Source organism: Trichomycterus rosablanca, chromosome 1 (genome assembly GCF_030014385.1).
Source record: "Trichomycterus rosablanca isolate fTriRos1 chromosome 1, fTriRos1.hap1, whole genome shotgun sequence".
Lineage (NCBI taxonomy): Eukaryota > Metazoa > Chordata > Actinopteri > Siluriformes > Trichomycteridae > Trichomycterus > Trichomycterus rosablanca.
This window is the reverse complement of record NC_085988.1, coordinates 79,133,212-79,147,626: the sequence shown is the minus strand read 5'-3', so window position 1 is coordinate 79,147,626 and position 14,415 is coordinate 79,133,212. Positions and strand designations below refer to the sequence as shown.

At 39.5% G+C, this 14,415-nt stretch overlaps 1 protein-coding gene across 1 annotated transcript in view; it reads left to right on the top strand.

The window, feature by feature from the left end:
- celsr1a (cadherin EGF LAG seven-pass G-type receptor 1a) overlaps positions 1-14,415 on the top strand; it is a 144,797-nt gene that overhangs the window by 97,324 nt on the left and 33,058 nt on the right. Inside the window, exons 10-14 of the mRNA XM_062996463.1 lie at positions 4,435-4,607; positions 5,025-5,210; positions 8,570-8,683; positions 9,537-9,711; positions 11,250-11,391. Of these exons, the coding sequence (XP_062852533.1) occupies positions 4,435-4,607; positions 5,025-5,210; positions 8,570-8,683; positions 9,537-9,711; positions 11,250-11,391 (790 nt within the window). The remainder of the gene's footprint in view (positions 1-4,434; positions 4,608-5,024; positions 5,211-8,569; positions 8,684-9,536; positions 9,712-11,249; positions 11,392-14,415) is intronic.

Genomic DNA, 14,415 nt, shown 5'->3' with positions numbered 1-14,415 from the left:
GTTTAGGCACTTTGGTGATGCAGCAGTAAATGATGCTAGCCTTCAACCGCTGTGATCCATGGTTCAAATCCCCAGTGGTGCTATCAGCTGATTGGGTGCAAACATACATGATTGGATTTGGGGGGGATGGCTTGGCTTACGGGTTCTAATACTGCATTGTGGGTAAGGGTAAAACATACATTTGGTAATGAGGATTTTTAAAGCACCCTGCTTGTTTATATAGACACAAAATTTTTTTAATATTTTCTTAACTTTAAAAGATTGTAGATTAAATTAAATAGTTAAATAAAAAAAAATAATTAAAAATTTAATTTAAAAATAATTTAAAAAATTAATAAAAAAATAGTAAGAAATTAAATAATGCTTGTATTTAAGTATAATATTAAATGTTCATTTTTTAAAAATATGAATGTATATACAGACATTCTACTAATACATACATTTTATTAATATTTTATAAATACAATCCATTTATAAAGTTAGAAATGCACTGTACTTTCTAACAAATGCTGTCATTTAAAAACACTTAAAAATATTAACATTCAAAAAATTTTATGTAGTGTCTGTAAATAGTAGGTTTTTTTTTATTAGGTTTTAATGGTATTTAGTATTAAACTTATTATCCAAATCGACTTATGATTGTATTTTGATGGAATACAAACCAAGCCACTGACAGTCAATGGCCTTGTTCAGGGGCACAAATTATTGGCAGCCTGGCAGATATTGGGCTTGAACTAGCGATCTTCCAATTACAAGTCCAGTACCTCTAAGCTATCACCACCCTCGGCAGTGCTTTTACTTATAAAAATATGAAACTTTTATTTCATATGAACTTTTTCAGAATTATTAATGAATAGGAATGTTTGGAAATGTAACAACAGTAGCTGGAAGAAATGTCCATGTTTATCTTATCATTAAAAATGAATAATGACAAAACTGTATTACAGCTTACAATAAAAACCTTCAATTTATTTGTAATTTACATCCATGCTTACCAGCACAATGTTTACTAATCAGTTACTGGAAATTCGTACAGTAAATATAAACCTAAAGCAGCTACAGTATGAATCACACGAGGACACACGAGAGTTTGTAACGCCGGTTTGTGGTGTAGAATTACACGTGACCACATTCTTGTACTGATCTGATGAACTTGACGTTCTCAGCATGTGTCACAGCTGCCCCGGGGCAGAACCTGATCTTACCCATCAATACTTTCACTTAATCTTTTCAACACTGAGTAAACTGTAGTGCCACCGTATGTTTTTAACACAACTGTCCAGTTTAATGAGGCAGAACAGTGAAACAAAAAGCAAATGATTCAGTCGGACAGATTCTGATTGCTGTACTGTACATTTCTGAACAGCACGCCCAAATCTTTAGATGTTCCAGAGTGAACAATCAGTACTTTTCCTTCTCTCTGAACTGTGTACTATAGCTCACTAGATCCTCTGCTGACTGATTGATGAACGTTTGTGGGTGTGTGTGTGTTGGATTAGCTTTTATGATACATTAGCGGGCATTAGCATTGGCTTTGTGGCCTTTTTCAGGTCCTTCTGTAGACCTGTCCAATCTTGTTGGGTCTAATCGTGACGTGAACATGATCTCATCGAGAAGCTACAGGCTCAAACAGACCTTTTAAATTGAAAAGAAAAAGAAAAGGCTATTTAGGGTGATGTGATAAATGTTAGCGCTAACTCTTATGGTTTGCTTTAGTCAGAGGAAAAGCTTGTGTTCTCACAGTGTTGCCTCAGATCTGAGTGAAACCTACTTTTAATAAGGTTTTTCTATCTGAAGAGCATTCTGGATCCAGTCTGGCAGTTATTAACTGATAAATTTGTGTCAATTTAGGAGCATGATAATGCTTTTGTATTAATTTAATATAGGGACCAGGTACTTTTGGCCAAAAAAAAAAACCCTTCAGACAGAGAGCGAAATCTATTCTATTCTGGTCGCATATGGTATTCAGGTTATTTGAGAATGACTAATGGTTGCAGTAATAATAGTTACACACTACTTAGCACATGCACTGATCAGCCATAACATTAAAACCACCTTCTTGTTTCTACACTCAGTGTCCATTTTATCAGCTCCACTTACCATGTAGAAGCACTTTGTAGTTCTACAATTACTGACTGTAGTCCATCTGTTTCTCTACATACTTCAATGGTCAGGACTCTCCCAGGACCACTACAGAGCAGGTATTATTTAGGTGGTGGATGATTCTCAGCACTGCAGTGACACTGACATGGTGGTGGTGTGTTAGTGTGTGTTGTGCTGGTATGAGTGGATCAGACACAGCAGCGCTGCTGGAGTTTATAAATACCATGTCCACTCACTGTCCACTCTGTTAGACACTCCTACCTAGTTGGTTCACCTTGTAGTTGTAAAGTCAGAGACGATCGCTCATCTATTGCTGCTGTTTGAGTTGGTCATCTTCTAGACCTTCATCAGTGGTCACAGGACGCTGCCCACGGGGCGCTGTTGGCTGGATATTTTTGGTTGGTGGACTAATCTCAGTCCAGCAGTGACAGTGAGGTGTTTAAAAGCTCCAGCAGCACTGCTGTGTCTTATGTACTCATACCAGCACAACACACACTAACACACCACCACCATGTCAGTGTCACTGCAGTGCTGAGAATGATCCACCACCCAAATAATACCTGCTCTGTGGTGGTCCTGTGGGGGTCCTGACCATTGAAGAACAGCATGAAAGGGGGCTAACAAAGTATGTAGAGAAACAGATGGACTACAGTCAGTAACTGTAGAACTACAAAGTGCTTCTATATGGTAAGTGGAGCTGATAAAATGGACAGTGAGTGTAGAAACAAGGAGGTGGTTTTGATGTTATGGCTGATCACCTTTCCAGTCACCGTCTGTGAAAAGTTTGACATGTTCTCCTGATTCCCACTCCGGTTTACTCCTGATATTCTGTTTTTCCCTCCTCTTCAAAGCACACAGTATGTAAAACAGGATAGTCTAAACTTCCCCAGCTATAAAAGGGTAACTGTGTGGTACCCAGTGATGAATTGGAACCTTGTGTATCCTGGTGTTTCCAGTGTTCCCAGACAGGCTCCGACCCACTACTATCCTGATCAGAACATAGTGGCTACCAGAATGAAAGCTAAGTAGGATTTGGTTTGAATAATGAGGTCCCCACTGATGTGGGATGCATTTTCGTGGTCTAACATGACACAGAAATATTTCAGCATTTCATAAAAATGCTTTAAATTCCATGTAGCTGCACGTCAGTACTTGTGTTTGTAATTGTGTCCTGCAGTTACACTAAACAGAAAAAAGACTAAAACCTGAGTCAGGTACAAGAAGGAAATCTGACACAGGGATTAAACCTACATGAGAGACAGTTCTTAGTATTCTTCCACATAATAGCTGTCTGTGTATGTCAGTAAAAAACGTACCCTGTGGTATAGATGAGCTGAAGATCTTTAATTTCAGAGGTCCTCTTTAATACTGACATACTGACAGCGCTGAGCTGCATGGGTCGTTACATTTGTCAAATAAAGCACATGTTCAAACTGCTGAAGATGATGGGTGTGTTTCCCAAAGGATTAAGCTACTAGTATTGTTACAGCCACACAGAGTCCAGGATTATTTGTACTTATTAATATATATATTTTGTGTTAAGAGAAATACCTCCTACTGACACACAACCAGTCGTGAGTCTGCGTATGCACCCGAAACAATACACTCACTCACTTTATAAACCACTTAGAACCACTTAGGGTCTACCCCAGCAAACAGTGGGCGCAAGGCAAACAAAAACACCCTGGACAGGGTGCCAGTCCATCACAGGGCAGACATACACACAAACACATTCACACCCTAACATACACATCTAAGGGCAATTTTTGTATCTTCAGTTAACGTGACTGCATGTCATACTGGGGGGAAACCAGAGCTCCCACATGGATGTTTGTCTCTTGAGGTTGGTATGCACGTGAAACTACATGAAACTACAACCTCCTGCAATATAATTTAAAGGGCAGCACAGTGGCTTGGTGGGTAGCTCAGTCACCTCACAGCAAGAAAATGTTGGATTCAATTCCCAGGTGATGTGGTCTGGGTTTTTTCTTTGTGGAGTTTGCATGTTCTCTCTGTGTCTGTGTGGGTTTCTTCCAGGAGCTCTGGTTTCCTCACATGTCTTTGGTGCAGTCAGGTTAATTAGAGCTAATTAAAATGCTTTGAGTGTGTGTGTGTGTGTGTGTGTGTGTGTGTGTGTGTGTGTGTGTGTGTGTGAGTGTGTGAGTATGTGTGTTTGCCCTGTAATGGACTGGCAATCTGTCCGGGGTGTTTCCTACCTTACATCTAATGAAAAAGACCCACCATTATCGTGAATAGGATACATTGGTGGCAAAAACAGACAATAAATGAATGAACGTTTAAATCTCTGTGTATCTGCCATCTCTTTTTCAGTGATGCCCTCACCGCAGTACTTTAATGGCCAGGCTGTGGTGGCATGGAGCGATCTGGATATCACAGTAGCCGTGCCGTGGTACATCGGGCTGATGTTCCGCACCAGACAGAGCAGTGGCACCGCTGTTCTGATGCAAGCCAATGCTGGTGTTTCCTCCCAAATCAACCTGCTGGTAAGTGAACTTTGTGTTTGGGGACTGTGTTAGCCTAGTGGGTGTCTATCAATTGGAAGATTGACGGTTCAAATACTGGCCCTGCTATGGAGCCACTGTTGGAGACTTGAGCAAGGCCCTTAACCCTCTCCACTCCAGGTGACCCTGCGCTCTGACCCCATCTTTCACGCGTAGATGTATTTATGACAAATAAAGGCGTTCTTCGTTTTTGAAATTGAATTAGAGATTTTTTTGATGCTTAGAAAAATAAGTTGTGATTTTTATCTGGTTATGGATTTTTTTTAGCTACAATTAAAACATCAAAACAATTGGTTTATTGTAAACTTACATTGCTTAACAAGACTCAGCATTCTTATTTTCCTGTTTCAGTTAAGATGGTGAAAACTTTGTGACGTTTGTCCTTCCCTTGCTCTGTAGGTGGTGAACAGGCAGGTGAGGATGGAGGTGCTGCTGGCAGAGCAGATGGTGGCATTGCTGGAGTTTCCAGAGCTTAGAGTCAGTGATGGAGAGTGGCATCACCTCCTCGTGGAGATCACTAGCAGCAAAGAGGGCAAAGACACCAAGTACATGGCCCAAGTCTCTCTTGATTACGACGTGGTTAAGGTACGTGAGATTCGGCTGGAATGTTTTAATCTGGAAAATTAAAACAGTAGTTGGTAAAAAACGTGTGCATTAACAGTCTTGTGGAAAAAGTCTGTGCATTTGTTTAGAGACATGTGCAAGCATACGTTGTTTTAATCAACACACTTAAACAGGAGCCAACCGAGCCAAGGGTTCACATTTCTACCGGCTAACAAGAACCTACAACTGAATTAATCATATATTTACAATTTGCGACATTAGGTCGCAATAATTCCAAAGGTCGGCCCTCTACTACTAGACTACTAGATTTCTACCATTTATCCCAGTAAGGGTTGAGGTGAGTATGGTTCCTTCAGATTTACTGGGCACAATGCTGCAATACACTGCGGACAGGGTGCCAATCCATCACGGGGCCTTTGCCACCCCCAATTATCTGTATGTAGACACCCGACCGGTCGATAGCACCGCTGGGTATTCTAACCCTGATCCCTGATTTAGTGGGTTTGCATAATTTACGACTGCGCTACCCAAGCGCCTATAATTGCACATATTATCATCATGAAACACAACACACATTCAGCATTAAAAAAATATTTGCTTCATATTTTTTTTCTGTGATCAGCTACTGGATTAACCAGTTTTTGTTCTCTGCATGTAACAGTACTTATGATAAAGGCAACTCCATGTTGAATTGACCAAAAACTGTAGATTTCTTTTACCACTAATTCACAAATACAAATATCTTTGAAGGCATTGGCACTTAAATGACTAACATTTAAGTGTCTGTACAAATTAAACATTATGTGTTGAACAATAGTAGTACCAAATAAAAACCTAGATTGCACAATTCATTGTCTGTTAATATGTTTTGTAATTTCATGTGTAACCAACCAGCAGCAAATATTTCTGCTAGCAATGGCCTCTGAAGATCAGATTCCAAAAACTACAACAGGAACCTTTGATGCTGGACTGGTTATCAGTAGAAAAACAGTTCCAGCTTCCTGGTGTCAAAAGCCCCAGTACATTGTGCAGTGGAACATGCTAATGTGTGGGGATTAATAAATAAGTCGTTTCTATGATGCAGATTAAGATCAGATTACCTGGTTTTTAGCACCTGCTATGTGGGTGTATGTGTGTGTGTGTGTGGGTGGGTATTTTCTGCTACTGCAGTCGAATTAGAAGACAGATGGACTAAATCTATATGTGATTGGTTTTTATTTGTCCTTTATTTATGGGACAGTGGTAGCCTAGAAGGTGGAGCTTTGGGCTATCAATCGGAATATTGTCGGTTTGGATCCAGGCTCTGCTATTTAGCCACTGTTGGGTCCTTGAGCAAGGCTCTTTACCCTCTCTGCTCCATTGGCGCCGTACCCTGACTGACCCTGCACCCTGACCCCAGCTTCCAAACAAGAATAATTTTTGTAGTACTGTACTCATGTACAGTGTATCACAAAAGTGAGTACACCCCTCACATTTCTGCAAATATTTTATTATATCTTTTCATGGGACAACACTATAGAAATAAAACTTGGATATAACTTAGAGTAGTCAGTGTACAACTTGTATAGCAGTGTAGATTTACTGTCTTATGAAAATAACTCAACACACAGCCATTAATGTCTAAATAGCTGGCAACATAAGTGAGTACACCCCACAGTGAACATGTCCAAATTGTGCCCAAAGTGTCAATATTTTGTGTGACCACCATTATTATCCAGCACTGCCTTAACCCTCCTGGGCATGGAATTCACCAGAGCTGCACAGGTTGCTACTGGAATCCTCTTCCACTCCTCCATGATGACATCACGGAGCTGGTGGATGTTAGACACCTTGAACTCCTCCACCTTCCATTTGAGGATGTGCCACAGGTGCTCAATTGGGTTTAGTCCATCACCTTTACCTTCAGCTTCCTCAGCAAGGCAGTTGTCATCTTGGAGGTTGTGTTTGGGGTCGTTATCCTGTTGGAAAAGTGCCATGAGGCCCAGTTTTCGAAGGGAGGGGATCATGCTCTGTTTCAGAATGTCACAGTACATGTTGGAATTCATGTTTCCCTCAATGAACTGCAGCTCCCCAGTGCCAGCAACACTCATGCAGCCCAAGACCATGATGCTACCACCACCATGCTTGACTGTAGGCAAGATACAGTTGTCTTGGGACTTCTCACCAGGGCGCCGCCACACATGCTGGACACCATCTGAGCCAAACAAGTTTATCTTGGTCTCGTCAGACCACAGGGCATTCCAGTAATCCATGTTCTTGGACTGCTTGTCTTCAGCAAACTGTTTGCGGGCTTTCTTGTGCGTCAGCTTCCTTCTGGGATGACGACCATGCAGACCGAGTTGATGCAGTGTGCGGCGTATGGTCTGAGCACTGACAGGCTGACCTCCCACGTCTTCAACCTCTGCAGCAATGCTGGCAGCACTCATGTGTCTATTTTTTAAAGCCAACCTCTGGATATGACGCCGAACACGTGGACTCAACTTCTTTGGTCGACCCTGGCGAAGCCTGTTCCGAGTGGAACCTGTCCTGGAAAACCGCTGTATGACCTTGGCCACCATGCTGTAGCTCAGTTTCAGGGTGTTAGCAATCTTCTTATAGCCTAGGCCATCTTTGTGGAGAGCAACAATTCTATTTCTCACATCCTCAGAGAGTTCTTTGCCATGAGGTGCCATGTTGAATATCCAGTGGCCAGTATGAGAGAATTGTACCCAAAACACCAAATTTAACAGCTCTGCTCCCCATTTACACCTGGGACCGTGACACATGACACCAGGGAGGGACAATGACACATTTGGGCACAATTTGGACATGTTCACTGTGGGGTGTACTCACTTATGTTGCCAGCTATTTAGACATTAATGGCTGTGTGTTGAGTTATTTTCAGAAGACAGTAAATCTACACTGCTATACAAGCTGTACACTGACTACTCTAAGTTATATCCAAGTTTCATGTCTATAGTATTGTCCCATGAAAATATATAATGAAATATTTGCAGAAATGTGAGGGGTGTACTCACTTTTGTGATACACTGTACATGTATAAATGACATATAAAGGCATTCCTATTTTCACTAATTACTTCATACTGGGATTTGGTGAGTCTGGGAATGCACACTGGACAGGGCGCTGATCCATGACAAGACAACACACACAAACACACACATCTTGTAGAAACAAACTAGTATTAGACTTCCTTCTGGTTATTGTTCTTCTCACAAGAGTCCGTTCTTGAGGTCTTTTTTTCCAGTAAATGTGTACATTTAAGCAGCAGCATTACAGTATAAAAGTATGTTATGTTTTTCAATATTGCAGGTCGAATTAGTAAATGTAGTAATGATAAATAATATGAAGAGTCTGAAGTGTGATGTGTTGCTCCACAGAGGTCAGTGGAAATCGGGAACGAGCTGCCTGGACTGAAGATCAGGAGTCTGCATTTGGGAGGAATTCAGGGCAAGAATAACGAAGTTCTGCAGGGCTTCCAGGGCTGCATTCAGGTGGGTGTAGGACTGAATACATTCCTATACTAGATTCTTTACACAAGCGTATAAATAGATAATTAATGACATGATATTTTACTTTACCTGTAGTCATTTGGCAAACGCTTCGGTCCAGAGCGACTGAGGTTTAACATGCTTAGAATTATCAAGTATTTATTATGGGATAGACTGGAGACCAATCCTCTTTTATCCTGGTCAGGGTCATAGTGTGTCAGGGTCATATTCTGCTTTTTGATGTCAGACACACTATGACCCTGACTAGGATAAAACAAGATCATCCTTAGTATTGTTTAAAAAGCTCGTTTATTAGAAGAGAGATAGTGGGCTGTTCGCACTAGCATCAGAAGCTTATTTGACCACAACGTGAAGATGCCGAGTGGTTCAATTATACAATTAAAATGTGCTCAGGTGGCACAGTGTCCTATTATGCTAGCCTACCACTGCTAAGGTTTGAATCTCAGCTGTGCTATCAGTCGGCTGGGTGTGTTTACAGACGTGATTGGCTATATTTGGGGGGAGAGGGGATGGCCAAAGCCCTGCGATGGATTGGTGCCATGTCCAGGGTATTCCTGCCTTGTGCCCAGTATTTCCCAGTGGAACTAGATTCTAGCATGTATTGTTGAAGGAAGCGCACACAGGAAATCATTTCTGATACTAATGGCGTGTTAAGGGCTCAATTAAATCTAGACACACAGTTTTAAGCAGCTCAGTCCTCCCCTCCATAAACCAGGGCATGATGACCCATCTGATCTACTGTATTTACCCTGTAAACTGTTTTTGGTCAGGGCTGTGTGTACACCTTGAGCTGGATATTGACAGTGTGTGCGTGTTGTATGTCCTTGTGTTACAGGGTGTGCGTATGGGTGAGACCGCAACTAGCATCGGCAGCATTAACATGCAGCACGGGTTCAAGATCCATGTAAAGGAGGGTTGTGACCTCACCGACCCCTGCGACTCCAACATCTGCCCCCAGAACAGCCAGTGTATGGATGAGTGGGGCACTCACACTTGTGTGTGTGACCCAGGTACGAATCTTAAGCCTACATACTTAGTACACCTGATCTGATCTTCATTCTTTTATTTTATTAACTGATTTGGTCAGGATCAAAGTGGGTCCATTGTGTCCAGAAAACACTGAGCGCAAGGGTGCCATTTCATGACTCACTCACTCACTTACAGTTGCCAACCTACCTTTCTGCATGTTGTTGGGAGGTAGGAAACCCACACCGATGCAGGAAAAGCTTTTAAAACTCCTACCTTGGTAAACGCCATGCTGATCTGTAATAATTATAATAATGAAAATTTATTTTATTTTACCTATTACTTCGCCCTGGTCAGGGTTACAGTGGCACCACCTGTAAATACTGGTTGTAAGGTGGAAATACATGCTAACCAGGACACCAGTCCATTAAAGAGCATTTAATGCTCACACATTGACTTACTTTATTAAACCAAGGGCAGTTTAAAGTAACCTATCCAACTTCTACATGAGGTAGGAGTAAACCTAAATACCCAGCGTCAGGCGAACATGGAAGGAACGTGTGTATCCTCACAGACAGCGTGGCATATTATAACCAGGTGTCCATGTTGTAGGGTGACACCCACTCTACCAGTTTCCCTATTATTATTAGTATTAGTATTAGTAGTAGTAGTAGTAATTTTTTATTAGTATTTTATTACTTTATTAGTATTATTATTTATCTTAATAAAATCAAATATAAAATAATAATATTATTATTATTACTTTATTATTAATATTATTACTTTTTATTATTATTATTATTATTAGTAGTAGTAGTAGTACTTTATTATTATTATATTACTTTATTTGTATTAATATTAATTGATTACTTTTTATTATTATTAAATAATAATTATATATTTATTTATATATTAATAAAATAACAAATTAATTAATAAAATAATAATAAAACAAAACAATAAAATATTATTATTATTATTATTACTTTATGTTTAATATTATTACTTTTTTTTATTATTATTTTTATTAGGATTATTATTATTAGTACTTTATTATTATTTTATTGCTTTATTAGTATTAATATTAATTTATTACTTTTTATTATTATTATAACTACTACTAGTAGTAGTTCTTTATTACTATTTTATTACTTTAGTAGTGTTATTATTAATATTATTGCTTTTTTATTATTATTATTATAAGTAGTAGTGGTAGTAGCACTTTATTATTATTTTGTTATTATTATTACTTATTATTGCTACTTCTATTATTGTTATTATTTTATTACTTTATTATTATTATTGTTTTTACTTATTATTATTTTTTTTGTTTTGTTATGAAGTCAGTGCTTGTGTGGCACAACAGTAAACTACTAACTAACGAAACATTATTTCAAAGCTTCTTGACCACAAGGTAAATTGGCTTCTTACCTGGGGTGTGTTACTGCATTGTGCCCAGTGATTCCAGGAAAACTAGACCCATTATGACCCTGACCAGGATGGAGGGAGGACAATAATATTTGCAAAATATTTACAGATTTTCACAGTAAGGTTAAAAGTCTGTTCTTTTCTCTTGGTGCAGGTTACTTTGGGAAGCAGTGTGCGCACGCGTGTACATTAAACCCGTGTGAAAATCTTTCCACCTGTGTACGAAAGGCCAGCTCATCTCACGGCTACACATGCGAATGTGGTCAAAACAGCTTCGGCCAGTACTGCGAGAGCAAGTAAGAACCGAGTATAAACGCTGTCTGCTTTCACTGACCTCTCATGATTCACATTTCTCCTCATTAAATCTGTACCAGCACTTTTAAGCCCAGCTTCCAAACAGTAGAGCAGCTCAGATGATACCGTTAAATCTGATGAATCTCACACAGCACAGCAGATTCCTGATGTAACTCATTAGCTTCCTGTCAGCGCTTGTCAAAAATTCCTACTGATGTCTGGAAAGCACCGCATACACACACCAGTTAATACATTACTGAACGCAGGACATTTTACTCTCACTGTACGCTCACTGCACTCTTCTCACACTCCTGTCACTGTTAAAACTGATTATGTACCCACCGATACCTTATAAATAAGATGCTATCTAATTCAGGAGTCATTTCCTGTTAGCAATTGGTTAGTCGAAATGTCCAAGATGTTGAGGGGGTGGGGGGTCAAAACACAGATGAGAATTAATGTATTTAAGACAGAGCCTTGCACCATCACTGGATGTTTTAGGTTTACATTCAACCGTTAGGGTAGCTGTGCTGTGTATTGTAGGTTCCATTTATTCTATCATTTAATTTATGATAGATGGGGGATACATAAAAAATAGTCTCATGGTAACTGAAAGGTGAGAGACTTGAAGCTGTGTTCCCATGTCCTCCTAGCTTTGCCACTGTGCTGCACTTTTAAACGATTTATATTCCCCTGCACTACTGACATCTGCTTCTAAGTGCTGCATCATCCACATAAAATACAAATGAATTTACTGTACTCAGAAATACCATGTTAGCTTAGAAATCATTATTTTGTGTACTTTTTAAAAGTCATTTAATGACCGGGTGAAAATGGCAGACTCATAAATCTGTTACATAACCTGCTGTTATGTGTCAAACTGGTTATACGTTCATCTTAAAGGTTTTGGGCTGTTTTCATAATGTCAAAATGAGTTACGTAATTGTTAGGAACCTGATCCGAGTTCAGACAGCGCACATGTCTCAGCTAATCAAATACACTTTCACAGTTTAGCCAAGCTGTTACTGAAGCTGTGGATTTTATTGACGGTGCTTCTTGGGCAGAAAGCCACCATCATACATTCAGCACATTCATTTAAAAAACACATCGTTTCCATGTTAAAATTTAAATGAGCAAAATAAAATCTCTACTATACGATAAAGATTAGGATTTTGGAAGTAGGTGCCCAGGTGGTGCAGTGGGATATTCTACTAAACACACCAGCACCGAGAATCAGAACTCCTCGGTCCGAAACTCGGTGTTGCCACCGGTCGGCTGGGCGCCATCTGGCGGGCATAATTGGCAGTGCCTGCAGCAGATACTAATTGGCCACCATATCATAGCTGTACTATGTGTGAGCTGGTGGGTCTTCATACGCTGTGTAAGGACCCTGATTGGCAGAAGAGCCTGTGTAGAATGCAGGGGCGAGTAGAGGAGGGCTGTACACGTGTCGAAAGAGGCGTTTACAGCAACGTGGTCTCCTTGGATGCAATCTGGTATCTTTTAGCAGCGGAAGACAAAATTAAGTGCGCTAAATCAGGAGGAAAATGGGGAGAAAATACATTTAAAAAAAGGATTTTGGAAGTATTATTTATCAGTGTTGGTTTTAATAAACTTGACAAACCTGAACTTGAAAAAATGTATAAATGTATTAAAAAGCCTCCCAACAACAACCCAGTGACCTGGTGGATCAAAAATCTAATTTATTTATTTATCTTTACTATATGCCATATTCCAGAATGTCTGGAAGTCTCAAGAACAGGAGATTACAGCACATTACAATTTTATATTTACACAATCACTCACTCGTTCACTTATTCACTCTTTGGAAAAAATGAAAGTAGGCTTTCGAATGATTTTGGATGTGATGAAACTGCAATATTCAGTAAAAACCTAATAGAGTTAATAAAGAAAACTTAACGCTTATTGCTAACAGGTAGTAAGTCAATTATACAAAGGAAAGTATATGCTTCCAACTTTGCAGCAACAATTTAGGAAAAGCCCTTTCCTGTTCCTGCATGGCCGTGCCCTTGTGTACAAAGCAAACTCTATAAAGACATGAAGAAAATCTTGGTTTAAAGAAACTCCAGTGACCTGCACAGAGCCCTGACCTCAGCCCCACTGAACAGCTCTGGAATAAACCAGATTATCAATTAAGACTTTCTTAATCAACGTCAGTGTCCAGCCATACAAATACTCTTATGTGTGATTGGGCACAAATTCCCACAGACATAGTTCAACATTTTGTGAGAGGGCTTCTTATTCTCACAAGCATGCTCTGGCGTCCAAAAACTTTTGGCCATATAGTGTATTCGTGAGTTCGGCACACCTGGTTAGCCTGTAGGCTAAGTAAAGCTCACACCCAGTGTCATTAAAATCATTATCATTAGCTTTTGATTCAATACATGCATTTTTAAATTCCTATAACTTTTAAAGACTTAGAAATTTTCTGATTTTTAAAGCTTTTTAGCAAGTGAATATGTTGGATAATGCAGTAATAATAAAAAAAAATCATTCATTTTCTAGCTTTTAGCCTATCGCTTAATCAAACTCGTATAAAAACTGTGCTTTCCTGTCTCTAGGAGACAACCTTAGCAAAACAAACAGCCGCGCTACAGCTTGGTTTAATGCTCTGGCAGTCACAAACCGGCTTTTTGCTTTGTCAGCATGGTGCAAGATCATCAAATTATGTTTTTACCTGCAGGTACTCGTGTTCCTGCCACATTGTATCCACAAAAACATGTTTTTAAAATTCACTGATGAATTCCGGTGAATTTGTTTTATTTTGAAAAATTACCAATGTTTAAAAGATCAAGCGATCATACACTCATCCTATCCCTCCATCCTATAATAGAACTTTGTTAATTTCCATCACTTAATTCAACAAATTTTAACAATCAAACATCACGTTTCACTTCTCTTTTATCTATAATTGGTGATGTCATGTTATGTAACCCTTCTGTTTATGCGTATACAGTGTATCACAAAAGTGAGTACACCCCTCACATTTCTGCAAATATTTCATT